At 42.2% G+C, this 16607-nt stretch overlaps 1 protein-coding gene and 1 pseudogene across 1 annotated transcript; one reads left to right on the top strand and one right to left on the bottom strand.

Annotated features, from left to right (window-relative positions):
- Window positions 1-6357: 6357 nt before the first annotated feature.
- LOC6615064 lies at window positions 6358-10276 on the top strand (annotated as a pseudogene).
- Window positions 10277-12197: 1921 nt separating this feature from the next.
- Window positions 12198-12970, bottom strand: LOC6615063 (S-phase kinase-associated protein 1). The gene has a single exon (XM_002039444.2). It carries the CDS (start codon window positions 12840-12842, stop codon window positions 12336-12338), a length of 507 nt encoding a protein of 168 aa, XP_002039480.1. The 5' UTR covers window positions 12843-12970; the 3' UTR covers window positions 12198-12335.
- Window positions 12971-16607: the final 3637 nt, after the last annotated feature.

Raw genomic sequence — 16607 nt, 5'->3', positions numbered from 1 at the left:
TTCCATTTAAAGCTATTTTATAATGCAGCAATAACTTTAGACGGTTAGACAATTTAATTTATTTAAGGATCTGTTTCATATTTTTGAAGAAATACCAATGAAAAACAGTTACAAAATGTGTTTTAGCTTTAAAAAAATATATATATTAGTTGTTCTTATGCACAATTGATTCAAAGTTCGCTACATTTTGCAAATATTTTCCAAATATAAATGTTTAAAATAATACTTATTTTTTAGATAGAGGCTGACATTTTATTGAACCATAAAGCTGGTTTTGAAATCCCAATATATTTTGTTTGTTATATTTTGAAGCCCGATATTATATACTATGTACATACATATGTGATTCTAGCGGGTATCGGATAGTCGTGGCATTCGATCCTGTTTAAATTGGCAAGTGCCGGCGGGCGGAACGGCACCACCTCCTGACCTGACCCCTGCCTCCTGGTAGTCCTGGTCGCTCTGGTCGTCCTGGTGCTCCTGGTCCTCCTGCTCCTCCCCCACCCGCATCCTCATCAGCGTATTCGATGCTCGGAGCGGCGAACCCTTCAACCCGTTCGTGCGTTTGCTGTCCAGCTGGAAATTCAGCTCCAGCTCCAGCTTCCTTTTGTGGGTGCTTTTGGGTGTTTTGGGTGGGTTTCGGGTGCTTCCGAGTTGGGTGGTGGCTTCTGATGGTGGCCAGTAGGTGGGCTTAATTTAAGCGGGTTTTATTTTTTCTCAATTCCTCTCCCCGTTCGCTCTCTTCTCACATGCCTCTCGCTTCTCCGCCTATTTTTTGTGTTTTTTATTTGATTTTGCTTCGCATTGTTGCTTTTTTTCGGGGTGGCTCTCTGTTTGTGTATGTGTGTGTGTGTGTGTGTGTTAATCTCGTTATGTTGTCCTTTGTTTGAAATGCCCGCTGCTGCAGCGCTGCCGCGTCGCAGTCGACGTCGCCGCTGTAACTCTTTCGTTTTTTATTTTTTGCTATACAATTTGATATACATATGTATAATGTAAGATTGTTGTATTTACTTTCTACGTCCTCGTCTAAGTTAAACAATTTTAATTGAATTTTGACAAAAATAGGGGAACCCATTTATTCACGAAAAAAAAGGGTTCGAAAGTTAGATATTCCGAGTTGTTGCAAGCAAATGAGTCGCAAGCGAAGGCGGGCTGATTTTGGGCAAAAGTGTTGCCTATGTTTTGGGGCACATTCGAGGAACTCCAAGTTCCTACAGATTTTTATGGAAAGCAATTCATTTGAAATAGTTTTTGAAATATTAAAATGCACCTACTATATCAAAATCCGAAGCTTATCTACATATATAGGCACTCTAATGGACTAAATTTTACTCGATTTAAGGGGTATTTAGATTAAATATGTAGATATTTTTGGTTTAATCAGCAATTCGTTTACTTGATCGTTCGCAACAATACAATAATTTTTAATGACTGCAAGAGATACTTAAGTATGTTATTAGCTTTGTGCCTTAGGATTTCACAAAATTCGATTAATTTATTAATTGCTACCTTTTATGATTGATTTGCAGTGGCTCCTCCGACTTCCGATCCGACTCCAAAGAAGAGCCTCATCTAAGGTTAGAGCCATGCATTGATTAGGCTTGGATTGGGCCACGGAAGGCACTGGCATCGAGTTGTCCACCTCCTGGCACGTCATTAACCGGCCGTTGCCATGACAAATGATGCAAATTTAATTGGGCTGAGGCATCGGGCATCAGTTTGCCAAAGAAGATGGTCATGCGAAATGTGAGCAGAATTGGGAGCCGGGGCGGTTGTCCTTTGATATTTAATATGTTTAAATATGCGAAGTCCTTCGAGCATGTCAGCAAAAAGGACCCTGCTGGACGGACACACACACACACTTGCACCCATGCACACATACACACACATGTTCCGGCATGGCTGGAAACATCAGCAAAAGTCCAAAGCGAAATTCATTCAAACGAATCGAAATGAAACGAATTCAATTGATGACGACGACGAAGCTAGAATAATGCCAATGAAGAGTAAAGTAGATCGATAGATAGCCCATGCTCACACACACACACATGTCCATAATGTGTGACCGGTGGGCGGATGGGGGAGGGATGGAGGGGTAGGTAGGTCCTACACAAAAGAAAATGCATCCAAACCAATCGGAAACTATAAATGCTGGAAAAAAGGATAGTTTTAAACATTTGTATCAGCACTTGTTTTAACAAATTCACATTGATTAGGAAAGAGTTTACGCAGTCGAATATATAGAACTTTTTGAGAATCCAGTTCCCAAGAGAGCGAAACTTGCCATATTTGGCAAGAAGATTGTCTTGAGGTATCTCATAGATTCGGATTTCATTGTTCCCTGTGTAGCGACGGGGTTGACTAGAGATCGTAATGCAAACTGTCAGAATGCGTAACTCAATTTACAATTTTCCCTTTTCCGCCTTCTTCATCGCAACAAAAGAAAAGCAGTGGGCGGGCAAGGGGGTGGGGGCTAGGCTGAATTAAAAGAAAATGGAAAATGCTAAAAAAAAGACGAGGAGAAACAGCGGAGCGGAGAAACAGCCAGCCATCCTGGACGGCCGAACGGACATCGTCAATGTCCTTGCTTCAGGGTTGAGCTCGCTGCGTCCCTTTCTCGCGCGCTTTCTCCACCACCCCCACCCCCGCTACGACTTTCTCCCTTTCTCCGTGATAAAGACACCCAAGAGTGCGTGGCGTGTGTCAGGCCGAAGAAATGCTTGTGTGTGTGTGTGTGTGTGTGGGAGGGGAGTTGTATGGGTGGTCAGCGATGGGCAGTCTTTTTGTTTCGCACGAATCCTTTCGACAAAAAAAAAAAAATATATGAAAAAAAACGCAACACAACAAAACCGAAAGTGAACAAAAATGTAACAAAATCAGTGGGTGTGGGAGGAAAAAAGGCAGGGGAAGGGATTGAGAAATGGGGAGGGGAGGTTGTGCAAAAAATATGAAAAGTACTGTACGCACTCGGTACAGTAAACGCTTGCCAAATCAAAAATTAGTGGGCAAATCCATAATGAAATTTTAGATTGAAAAATAGTCTTTTTGAAATTAAATACTTTTAGAGCAGTTATTATCCCCTATGGTCAGTTATCTGACCATTATTCACACTCCGTGACCATACGTATTGGTGGACCTGGCTAATTTCAATGCTCTCATCTGTATGATCATAGACGTACCCGCGGTTAGCACCTCCATCGAGACTGGAGTTGACTGACCGGGACTTGACATAAATCCTACTTAATTATAATCTTCTAAATATTACTGCCTTAACATTCCATTTCTTTAATACTCATAATCATATAATCTTTGTAAATAACTTAGATATTAAGAATCGTTTAAATTGATATTGAAATTAGATTAAGTTGCTCAAGAAGGCCAATTAAATAACTGCTTTTAATAAATAAAAAAAAACATGTTCCCGCACTAGGACAAAAATACCTTACCTCGCAGTGCTCACTGTACACGCAAATCGTACAATATTCGCTTGGACAATTGGCTATGGCTTTCTGAACACCGCCCCCGCCCAACTGAACCTTAAAAAGCCTTTCTACCCTTCCTACCCCCTTTTCTGTTTTCCTTATTTTTTTTTTTATTTTTTTTTTTTGCGATGTTTGCCAAGCGTGCAGAAAAGCTGACCAGCACAAAAAAATAAGAACGGATGAGGAGCAAGGAATGAAGGAGCGCAGGCAAGCAAACTCACAAGATTATATAGAAAATATACAAACAACAATACAGGAACACACATAAAAAACGAGCGAGAATCTCTAAAAGAAAAGCGCTGCGGCGGAGGTGGGTGAAAGTGCCCGAAAGGGTTACCAAAAATTGCGTCGGCAGAAAAAAAAAAAGAAAAAAAAAACAAAAAATAGGCGGGCAAAGAAATGTAAAGAAAAATACGAAATCACCCCCTTCGGCCAGGCTTACGTGCTTACAGTTATTACCATGATAAGGTGGACAGATTGTCCTGGGAGGGGCATTGCCAAGTGTCCGGGTGGTGAGCTGGTGGCATGCAACGGTCCCGCTTCTCCGGGAAACCCTCGCGCCACAGACCACGAATCACGGGCTTATCTGGCTCGTCCGGAAATGAGTTGTGCCAAAAACGCAGGCTGCAAGTTTATGACGGGATGCGAGTAGAGGAGTCCAAGTGGGTTTGTGTCCATTAGAAAGGGATATTCTCACCTCCCACAACTATTAGGACCGGCCATTGCACTATGGGGCATTTGGCCTGTTTTTTTTACAATAATGTGTTTTTCACAAGTATGCAAATTTGAAGTATTTTAGTATTAATACATTGCAAATACGTTAAACTACTATGTTATAGACGGCAAAAGTAAAAGTAACAGTGTACTGTTATAATAACAGCTGTTAAAGTCGGCTGTTGCGAGCATATACCAGGTGGCTGCATTGCGCGCAGAATTTAGTTTAACTTTCAAAGTTTTAAAATTTAAAAAAAAACGAAGAAGAGTATAATTTGAAATGGATAATCAATCTTTAGGTTTTTATTATGTGTTGCTATTAATATATTGTTTATTGTGTGCGCCTATTTCCAACAATTTGTACATTTAGCAAGTGGTGTCAACATGTAGTTGTTTGAAACAAATTTCAACTTTGAATAGAGCTACAACAATTTGTTCAAATTTGTTCAGTAAGTGCTTATATTCATGTTGTAGTGTGTTCAATTCCTAACTCATATCAGGTAGTCTCTATGTGCGTTTTTTGCGGGTTTTCGAGAAATTTGATTTTTTAGGGAGCAATATCTCGATTGCCAATGCTGCCCTGCTGGAAGGGTGCACTTTTATTAGTGGGCATTTTTCTGATAGCAAGCTAGACTTTAATGAACGATTAACGAATAGTAATAATAACGAATGTTTTCAGTCAATATTTTGAGAAATTGGAGAAAATGCAATCGAAAAATATATGAACTTTCGAAAGTTTTTTCAAAGTGGTTAGAAGAACACCTAGTCCTGAAGGTAAAAGAGAAAAATAAAAAGGAAAGGAAATTAGCTGGATGCCCGAAAACGTAATTCTATTAAAAAAGTTTGTGTGGTCGAAGACAGCAAGCAGATGAACTCGTAAGTGCAGAACCACAACGATCGTCTTTTGGGTCAAGCTGCAATGCTAGCTGCTAGCAATGCTAGCTGCTAGCAATGCTAGCTGCTAGCAATGCTAGCGCGGCCTGCTGGATCTTGCAGACATACTTAAAATTCTTTATTTGAACCCAGCCAAGGCAAATATAAATAATATCCCATAATATCATCAATAAATATAACGAGGCGCGTTCGAAAACATAAGCGACTATCTCTTCCATCAGAAGTCATTCAAAATTTGAATTTCAAATGTTAGCTTGCGAATTTGAACCTGACACCGATTCTTCAGACTCTATTGATTGTAAAGACGAAGACGATTATGAATTTGTATACAATATTGAAATTAAAAATTAACTTTAAAAATATAATATTAAAAAAAAAAGAAAAAATTGGGGCGGAGTCCCAATTCCAAAATATTCCTGGAGGCATGTGTAACACATAAAAAAAAATCATCCAAATATCTCCAGTAGTTTAGGAGTTATTAATTTTTGTAAAAAAAACAGGCCATAGTGCATTGGGCATGCATTGTAATTAGCCGTAGCTAAGACTTGATAATGCCCCCTAGCAATATAAGTAAAATCAAATAAAGTGAACGTTTTCCAACTTTTATCGCGCTAATCGGTTCGAGTTACTCCAAGCTATATTACCTTCAAGGAAGATTATGTAACACCTCGATCTGGTTATGCCCGTCCGTCTATTTGTAAGGCAATAAAAAAAATAAAATAAAACAAATAGAGATAGTTGGGATTCAACAAACAGATTGCAGGCGCGCCCACGTAATGAAAGTTTGTTTCAAAACAACTATAATGCCTTTTACCTTGACTTTAGTTGAAATCGAGTAAGGCCTGCACTACGTACTACGTATGTCAGCCTACGTGCCATCTTTTAAGCAGTTCAATTGCTGCGTGATAAAGCAGTACTCTCTGTTAAAGCAATCTTCCACAGGGTTCCGGAACTAGTATTGTGAACTTTTTGATTGAGCACTTAGCAAAATTCATATGGATATTATAATTTATAAAATAGCTACAAGGGGCTACTACTCCGAATAAATAACACAAAGCACGCGATTCTCAATAAGAATGCTAAAGCGAATCTACAGTTCTTGATGTTAAAACTGCCAATTTCTAGTGTGTAAACACTTGACCACGGTGTTTTCGCAGTGGTCCCATCTGGTCACTTTATTCTTTATTCCTTTTCTTTGAACTTTCGAAGCGTCTAGGCGCCACGTGGTCTTTCATCATCCCATCATCTCACTCTTCTGTTTCTCTTTTTTAAAGTAATGGAAATGGAAATGGATGCTCCCACCATCAAACTTGGGTTCTCGGATGCGATGATCTTTCCGACGGAAGTCCGAGTCGCCAAGCTCTTCGTAACCATTGAGAAAAAGTTGGAGTTCTCTGCCGTGGAGGACGATGAGAATGCCGTCGTGCCTCTCCGCTCCGGTGAGCGGGCTCATCCTAGGCAAGATTCTGAGCTGGGCCGATCACCACTAAGACGATGAAGATCTGGAAACGGAGGGTGGAGGAGGTGAGCCCGGGAGACACGTCCCTTTATGACGACATTTTCTTGCTCGTCAATTTTAGGCACTTGCCCGAAATCATAGTGGCCGCCAAGCAACTGCAGATCAAGGGCCCAATGAAACTCATCCATAAGTTTTTGACCAATATGAAGGTCCGCCACTTCTTCAACATCCCGGAAGACGTCTCGCCATCCGTAGACGGGCAGGTGAGATGGAGGGATCTGTTTTTGTGGTCCAGTAATCACTGATTTCTGAGCCGCAGGGACTGTGGACAGAATTCCAGCTTGGAAACCTGCAGATGATGAAGGAGTTTTACTTAGTAAAGAACATATTGAGTTAAACTATAAATATATACTGCCACCAGTATTGGAGATAGTACCACTTTTGACTTTTTAAACGGTTCGATAAGATTGCATGCACTTCACTTGATAAGGTTTGTATGCCGATCCTCGGTCCCCGGTCCACGAAGACCACGGATGACTGTGGCATGGAGACGGTGTATTCTAGTATTCGTGTGTTTGATTGCATCGTGTCCGTTGGCTTGTATTCAATTTAATGATTTCCTTTCCCGTCAGGTTGCATTTGGGATATGGTCGTCTGGAGAAAGTGGCCGTGGGAAAAGAGCACCGCGCGCCACCAGCTAATATTCTTGAAGGATGACTGTGGCATGGAGACGGCGTTCGACATTCAAGGAATGCCAAGGAATGGGTAATCATAGCCCGCATTTGGATGAACCTGGAAGAATCATTTCGGGCAGAAGAACGATTATGGAGTGGACGAAAATCACTTTCAATAGCAGAAGACCCGCGGATATGGTCATTAACGACGAGGGATGACTGTGGCTTGGAGGCGCCGTTCGTAGATGCCACTTTGCTAGCATCTGGATGCCTGGTCATTGTAATAGGACCAGGAGGATCCCACGTAGTGCACAGATTCGCAACATTGGGCCTTGCTTTGTTACATCATATTTATTTATTCTCTTCTTTTTCAGGGATTTTTGACCATGTTCCATAGCTGCGGGGAAAGCGTGAAATGCATGGACTGCTATTTCGACCATTTAATGGAGCAGCAGAAGGAGAAGGATCGGCATCGGGGAGACGGACTCCTTGCTATTGAGCAAAATGGCAAGAGCCATCAAGGGATCCGCGGACTAGCATTGATTAATATCATTATGTATTATGCCTCGCGTTGATCCCAATCTCTTCTCTTACAGATCCATCAGCTGAGGTCCTTGTGGGTCCTAGCCTCCTAGATCCTATGTCAGGATCAGCGGGGCGATACATCGTCAAGAGACCTACTCTTCCGGATTACATGTAAGTAAGTTGTTATTGGAGGAGGGTCTGTTTGTGCCTTTCTTCAAGTGATTTGGGTATTACATTGAATTTACATGTAACAGCCAGAGTTCCTTCTTTATGGTTATATAATTATAAAGGGCTTTTCTTCTTTCGTCTTTTTGGTTCGCTTCCCTCATCTTCCCTCATCCTCAGATCACATTTTTGATCACATACTTAAGTATTATGTTACAACAATTACAATTACAATTATTTACAATATTAAGACATACTGTGATTAACAATTGAGGGTTCGGTTCACAAAGATGTGCTATTTGTATTACGATAGAGTGTTTATAGGAAATGGATTATGTTGGCTTTTTCCAGAAATTTAAGCAGATGTTGCAGACTTTCACTTTCAGGTGTGTGGGTTTTGAAGTTGTCTGTAAATTAAGAATTCGAGTTGCTGGATCTATGTGATTGGAGGGCGATGCAATTGTCCAGGATGTGGGTCAATGTCATTGTGTCAATTTTGCAGAAACGGCATTGGCCGGAAGAATCGGTGCTCATGGGTCAGTCTGGTGTGTCCTGGACGTAGTTTTATAATTTTTGAGAGATCTCTTCTTGGTATATCACAGGTTCTGTAGTTCTCGGTATAATTAGATATATTTGATATGATATGTTGGTGTTATCGATCGAGATTCAAGGGAGATGCACTTCTCATGTAATTGGTTTTGCCATTGATAATGATTGTTTATATCAGTGCGGTTGAAGTTTGGAATAGTTATCAAGGGGATACTTTGCCTTCGATGCCAATGTGACTGGGGACCCATAGAATTTTGACTTTAGGAGCATGTTTAATGAGCAAGTCGCTGATCGTTGAGACGAAGAAGGTTGTGTTGTTGATTGCTTCTATTGTGGAAAGGGAGTCGGAGCAGATGCAGATTTTTCCTCTTACTTTAGCGATATTATTATTGCATCCAAGATGGCGATGGCTTCTGCTGAGAATACTGAGGAGTATCATGGAAGCACTGCTCGTTTCAGTGTCTCGTCTTCCGTAGTCTGTAGATTGCAACGCAAGCCAACTATGATTCCACAAGGAGATCCTTGTGGAATGCCGTGATTCTCCTGTTGGCCATGCAATTTGAGACAATACGTGAGTTTTTTGATAATTGTGTGTAATCCTTTCATATAATCTATGATTTTAAAGAAATCAGGACCCCGGGCAGCTCTATATATTTAATCAATCAAAATTTGCCATATCTTCCGAGCTCTTGCCATTTGCCCTGGAATCTGAACTTCTGCGGGAAAGTAAAGTACACAAAGGCAGGGCAAGCTCGTCTTCCTGTTCCTGCATATGCATATATCATTAAAATAGGCCCATATATATATATATATATATGTACATATATCTGTATGTACGTACATCTATGTATTGCGATTCCTTCCCCTTGGCAGCTCCATGTTTGCTACAGAAACTCCACATTTCACATATGACTTGATGGTCAAACCCCTTGGAAGAAGAAGCTTTTTGAGCGACTGCAGAGCAGAAATCGCCAGTAGGAAAATGATAAATTACATAAAAATCCAATTGTATGTATCTGTGTCTAAAAAATAAACGACCCCAAAGCGCAGGGAAAAAAAACGAAGGGAAATTTTCCCCCGAATTTTCATTCGCAATGTTATGTAGTTGACAGACCAGATGCCCCCTTTTCGATTTTCTTTTTTTTCCTTTTTTTTAAGTAGGAAATTGTGTCCGAGCTGTCTCCTCTCTCGCTCTCGCTCTCGCCCTATCGCCGTCCTTCTTATCAAATGATTTTCTTCTGTAAACTTTCGCTGGCCGTCACAGGCGGACAAGGGGACAAGACAACCCTTTTAGTCCACCCCATCTGGATGCTGGTTTGGTGGGCGGTGTATCCAGCTTGAGCTTGATTTCTGGCCACGACCAGTGCACTCAGAAATAAAAATATATGCATAAAAATATATGCAAAAATATAATAAATATATTCATGGACATCAATTAATTCAATGGTAACTTTAACTGTGCTACTAACATGTGCAATATGTGTATCCATGAGCTACATTTTGCAAATCATGATTTAAGTTTCTCCAAATATTTGATGTCCCGGCTCTGTGTTTTTTTTTGCAGTGCATCAGTGTCGCCTCCGCTTGTCACTGCCAGGCTAAGGAGTAAAAATAAATAAATAAAAACAAGAATTTCGACGTGATTTTGCATTTCTGGGCAGGACTTCAACCCAAATGTACCGCCTCGCTGTGGGAACTAAGTCACTGGGTCCACCTTAAAAGAGCGAAAAGAAAACTACACACACGCACACATGCATACGCTTGTGGGATGCTGTTCGTTCGGCCATAAATTAAACATGCCGCCCGCAAAAGTATGCTATGGATTTGAACTCGGATTGCGAATGCGCTGAGGCGTGCGAATGCCAAAGTTACCAGAAAAAAGAGCTGGCGAAAACTTTCACTCCAGAGTCGTGGATGGCGGAGGGCATCGCTCATACTCTACTTTCCATTTTCCACTTTCCACTTTCCATTTGTTTGTCTGTGGTCGCAGCAGCAGCAGCAGCAGCAGCAGCAGCAGAACTTGAAAACTACTTTGGCCAAGACAAAGTGGCTCAGAAGCACGCATACGCATGACCAGAAGTTGGCCAAACTGGGATGTGTACATAACTGGTCCACCCTCGGCTTGATTATAAATTTCAACTTAATTACTAAAACAGAATTTAATCCCTTCGAAGTGTGTCGCCGACTTGCCCATTATGTATGTAGGTACAAGCATGGCCTGGCGAAATGGGGATGCGGTTGCCAACTACAAAGGACGCCTCACAACTTATGGCCAACCAAACTATCCGGTCCGCTATCAGACACAGTCGGCAACAACAATCGCCCGAGGCAATCGTGCGGCGTGCACAGTGGGGCAAAACGCACAGCACTTGGCGCCCATTTTGGAAAATGTGTTCACTGAAAAATAATATACAAATATGTGCATTTTTCATTTTGATTTCTGGCATTCAATAATGTCCTTTCTATTTGGAACATCGTATAGATCAATAATTTATTATATCCATTGAATTAAAAACTATATAACATTCAATTTCCTGCAAATTACAGAGCACAAGTAAATAAATTTTAATATTAATATTTCGATATTTCAATGCACTTGTACTCGTAGTTTACAATTGAGAATCTCAAGTCGAGTGTGGCATATTTGGCTATATTTTTGTTATGTTTATGCAGGAAAACCAATGGCCACATATATACACATACATACATACGCCCACCTGACATTCTTGTATGTGTATGCTTTCACCCCTAAGCACACACACACACAAACATACGCACACTGGGCACACACATACAGGACTAAACCAATTTCCACAGAGCATTTTAAATTTCAAGCACACATGAAACGGACGAAGAAAGGCGAGTGGCAAGCCGGAGGCCGCCCCTCCCATACTCACACTCACTCACACACACACACACGGTGTGTGGGCAGCAACTTAACTTACAATAAAGGACATTGCCCAGCCTCCTGGCTCCACCACCCACCACCCACCACCCACTCACTCCTCCCACATCGCCAACCGCCTCCCTCCCCGCACTGTATGTAAAGTGCGTAAGTTGTGTCCAAGGGTTTGGAACACGAGGATTGGGAGCCTGGGCTTGGGTTCGTTTGGGGGTTTTCTGCACTATTTTACATACGTAATGCGAACTTCATGGATCCAGAGCTCATAAGCGCCATCGGCCAAGGCTTTTGGAAATTAGCGTGGCTGCCAAATCAGGAACCGGCTTAAGGAGCACCAGGATTCCGGGGTTGGGGTGCTATGGCATGGGTTGGCGTGGGTTGGCGTGGGGTGTGTGCTTGTATCCCCGGGCGACTTGGTGGCAATCAACTGGGAATAGAGCAGAGCACGCCTTTAGCCCAAGCGAACATGAAACGATTTAAAAAGTTATGTGTTATGTGTTGTTGTTGCCAAAATAAACTGTAATCTGAATATGAATATGTTGATAGAAATAGATATGCCTTCAACAATACTCGTAGCATGTTTCCTTCTTCAGGTGTCGCAACCGGATTTGGTCCGAAAAAGACTGTGCCCCACAGGTCCTCGACCCACTAGTCTTGCCCCTAATCATATTGGCCACCGTCTTGCAACAGAGATCCTTTCAGAGCTCAAATTGAATTCCATTTAAATTCCATTTCTAATTGAAATATGTGTGTTCTTGAAAACTTCATAAGTACTGATCAGTACTGATAATTTTTGATACCAATTATCACATTTTCTTAGGTAAAACAAAATGTACTTTTCACAACACTGGAATTCACATTTATTCAGGTAAACCAAAAAGTTGTCAACAAAGTGGGGTTCCAGTGCAGAAAGTTTTCTCCTCTTCTTCTCCAGGTGTCCCAACTGGATTTGGTCCGAAAGAGACTGTGCCTCACAGCTCCTCGCCCCTCTGGGATGTCGTGCTCGGTAAGTCTCTTTGGATGTTGAAGATGCGGCTGATCTGCTCGGGAGTCTTGCCCCGAATCATATTGGCCACCGTCTTGCAACAGAGATCCACTAGGTCCTTGATCTCCAGATACTTGGCGGCCTGTATGATTTCGAACAAGATGGGTAGATCGACGTTAATGAAGTTGGCGTCCCATGGGGAGATGACAGGTGGGCTTCCCGGGATCACCTCCACACCCTCCGTTGCCTGGGCATCATCGTTCTTGTGGTGATCGGCCCAGATTAAAATCTTATTTAGGATGAACGCGTCCACATTGGGCAGCGGCACAATTGGATTCTCGCCGTTTTCCAAGGCAGAGACCGCCAACATGGTCTTGATGGTTTCGGAGACCTTGGCGACTCGAAATTGCGTCGGAAAGATCACCCCATCCGAGGATTCAAGCTTGATGATGGAGGCATCCGAGGGCTCACGGTTAGGGTTGGAAGCATCCATTTTCGGTTTGCTTTGCGTTTCAATTTGCCAAACTGCTTTCAGAGAGATTTAGAGGTACAATATGAGATGATTAATAGAGCACGTGACAACTAGACGATTGGAAAGTTGAAAGGAAAAGGAATAGGAAAGAAATAGAGAACAGAGTGACCAGATGGGACCACTGCGAAAACACCGTCGTCAGGTGTTTACACACTGGAAATTGGCAGTCTTAACATCAAGAACTGTAGATTCGCTTTAGCTTCTTATTGAGAATCGCGAATAGTGTGCTATTTATCATATCAGAACTTATCTGAAAGCGTAATATGAATTTTAAAACCTATATGAATGTTGGATAAGTGCTCAATCAAAAACTTCGAAATAATGGTTCCGGAACGAACCATGTAGAAAACATCGTTAACAGAGGGGACTGCTTTAGCAAGCAGGAGTTGAACTGCTTTAGAGATAGGACGTAGGATGACATTACGTGCTCAAATCTCAAAAATTTAAGATTCAAGCCAAGATACACAGTATCTTGTACAGTACAGTATTAATGGATTATCGTTTAGACCAAATTGTTGTATAAAGAATTTCGGTTTGCCAGCTTTAGAACTGAGTCTGAATGAATACTGAATGTGGATGCAATTCGGCCGAAAGAGTGCCAGTTTTGGATAGCCGATAGCTTCACCTTATCATGGACTAGAAGAGGATGAAGGACTCTGGTAGCACAGGATTCCCAGGAGAGCAATTTTTAGCCTGTTTTTGAAGTCCGATCAAATCGCTTGAGCTCAAAACGCTGGCATCCGCAAATGTTTTCAATTTCCCAAATGTATTCCAAGTTTTTCCCCGCCCATCGTCGTTCGTCCTTCAAAATCGACTGGTGCATGGCCAGAACTTTGATCTCTGTATTATTCAATATATTGAAATTTGAAGCGTAGATGTCTGGCTGTATTGGCCGGGAATTGCCAGCAGCTGCCGACTGCGAAGGACGAAGGACGAAGGACATCCAATGACTTGTGACTGACGGGGACGTGTGTGTCTGTGCTTGTGTGCGTGGCGGTAGTGGGGCGATAATAAGGGGGTGTGTGTGCGAGTTCGACCGTGCCAAACGCACACACACGCATGAATTTTTCACACAGGACTCGAGGAGCTTTCTCGTTTCCTGTTTTCGCAATTCGCATTATTTTTTTTTTTTTTGAATTTTTTACTGGACGCCAGGACTTACGAGCGATTACGTTCTTTAGCTCGTGCCACATGTGTCTGTGTGGCTGCGAGTGTGTGCGTTCCTACCCCCATTTGACTTTCACTTGCGTCTGGACGCGTCGCTCGCCCCTTTTTCCCGCTTTCACTCGCTTTCACTTTGCCCGCTGGCCAAAAATAACGCAAGTGTGAAGCGCTTGTCTGTCCCTCTATTTGGTTTATTTGTGCATGTGTGTGCACGTTATGCCAATTCATGTGGGGCCTTTAAATTTTTCATTCACTTTTTCGCTCAGAGTTTTCCGCGTTCTTCTACGCAAATCAATGGAGCTCTTAGCTTTGAACGCTGGCCAACAGATGGCGTCGCGGCCTAATTAGAGACGAATGCAAAAGAAGGAAGAAGGAAGGGGTTCGCTCTACCCTTTGTTGCCAACTGTACCTTCTGGCGTTTCGAGGCTTTCTCTCAGTTTTTGGACGGAAAGTTTTTCTCGCGATGCGCGTTAGCCGAAAATGGCATTGAAATATTACCAAATTTAAAAACCATTAGAAGCAGACCCCATCAATCTGTCCCACTCGCTCGCGCTATTTACCTCCTATGTACATACATATATATGCATATATATATTCATCCTGGCCGAAGGAAGAGCGAAAATCTTAGCACTGAAATTGCGAGGCAAATCAAATAATACAACAGCAACAACATTAGAAAATCATATAGAAAAAAGAATAAATAAATAAAGAAAAATCAACCACTTTTCCACTTTTTGTTTTGTCCTCGCCGACGGTTGGTTGGTCCACAGCCGAGTGACCTGAGTGGGCGGGGATCCTCCCGTTCTCTGGTGGCTGTGTACTACCAATTTGCTAGTGACCATTATCAACCCCTTTTTATTTGGCCCGAGTTTTTTTCCACTCGCCTCTTGTGCATGCAAAAAAGCGAAAAAAGCCAAAATCGTGCGTAAGGATAAAAAAGCGCGTAAGGAACTAGGTGGTTGGGGGAAAATCGGTGGCAGGGGCGTCAATTACGAGGGGATCTATGCCAAGTTTTGAGGAGCCATTGAACAGTGATCAGTCCGAGGCCCCATGATCTATCATGGACCTTATCCTTGGCCCCGAGTTTCCAATCAGCGTAGTACAACTTTGTTACTTAGCAAATATTATTCATCCGCCCAGTTGTTTGGAGTCCTGTTTACATTTTAAAGTAGTAGTCCAGTTGTAAAAGTGGTCATTTAACACTTAGGTAGCAATAGTTTACCAAAAGGAACAAACTTAAGTAATCAACTGAACATAAATCTAAGCAATCGTTTAACTTGTTACTCAAACAACAAATTTTTTACTACGTTAGATATTTTTGCATAATTTGATCGGTTCTGTAAATTTCTAACGATTTACCAGAAAACTTTTTGCCACGCCCGCTCTAACGCCCTAAAGCCGAACCCGTCACACCCACACTTTGGAAATGCTTTTCAACTTTTTTTCATTTCATTCCCCAATATCTATCGATAAATGAAAAATGATGAAACTTGGCGTTCGCATTAAACTAGCTGAGTAACGGGTATCTGATAGTCGGTGAACTCGACTATAGCATTCTATCTTGTTTTGACTTTACTTCGTTACTTCTATTTGTACGGGGTATTTGTGAAGTAAAGGGGAATACTATTATTCAAAATGACTAAACGAATTGATCAAGCTTTTTTCGTTTGTCCGTCCGTGTGTCCGTTGGACTGTCCGTCCGTAAAAACTATACAACAGTTAGTCGAAGTGCCTTACGCACATGTGTGTGTTTAGTACGGAGTTAGCTGGTTTCCCCTCTTTACGTGAATATAGAGTTCTCATTTGAAACCATAAGCCACGCCAGTGGTCCAACCAAAGCTGGCTGTCCGCCTACGCACGTGGCATTCATCAACGAACCCTGCGCTCATGCATATTCAAATGATGCCCGGCCAGGAATCTCAGCCACGAAAATCAAGCCGACGCACTTTGGGGCTGCGCGCCCATCCCCCACGCCGCCCACACCCCCACCACCCAAAGAATTCTTAAAGGCCATAAAGCGCGACAAATGCAAAAAAAAAAATAAAATAAAAAGTGAAACAAAAAACCAAAAAAGGGTAAAAACGATGAAAAAGAGACGCGGAGAAGCAGCAAAGTACGCACAAAGTTTTGACAGCCGAATTGGCATAATGATGGGGTTAGTGACGCCCATGGAAGGGGCTTCAGGGGGAGGGGGGTTGACTGGGGGTGGGTCGATCCCCTGCCCACGGACACACCGCATTGTCACTGCCTTGGCCAACCTCTATCTTCTTTAGCCGCAATGCAGATGGCCCGTCTAGCTCCTTTGACCATCTATCTCAGCGTTTTGTTTTTGGCCCCCTTTTCGGTTCTTTGGGCATCGCGCCATCATCGTTAATTTATCTACGCAAATGCAAAATAATTACTTTACTTTTTCTTAGCTTTTTTACAACAGCCGCCGCTGCCCAACCCCCTTTTTTAACCCTTTTTCAGGACAACGGCTGTCGAAATTTATGTACTTTGCTTTCCATTTTTCTGCTGCTTTTTTTCGGTGCGTTTGGGTACGTTTTCTGTTTTTTTGGTTTT

This window comes from Drosophila sechellia, chromosome X (genome assembly GCF_004382195.2).
Source record: "Drosophila sechellia strain sech25 chromosome X, ASM438219v1, whole genome shotgun sequence".
NCBI lineage: Eukaryota > Metazoa > Arthropoda > Insecta > Diptera > Drosophilidae > Drosophila > Drosophila sechellia.
The sequence above is the reverse complement of the archived record's forward strand: the minus strand, read 5'-3'. Positions and strand labels throughout refer to the sequence as shown.

Bases quoted from the DNA above. Each gene is read 5' to 3' on its own strand.
- LOC6615063 (XM_002039444.2), bottom strand. From the start codon at position 12,842: ATGGATGCTTCCAACCCTAACCGTGAGCCCTCGGATGCCTCCATCATC.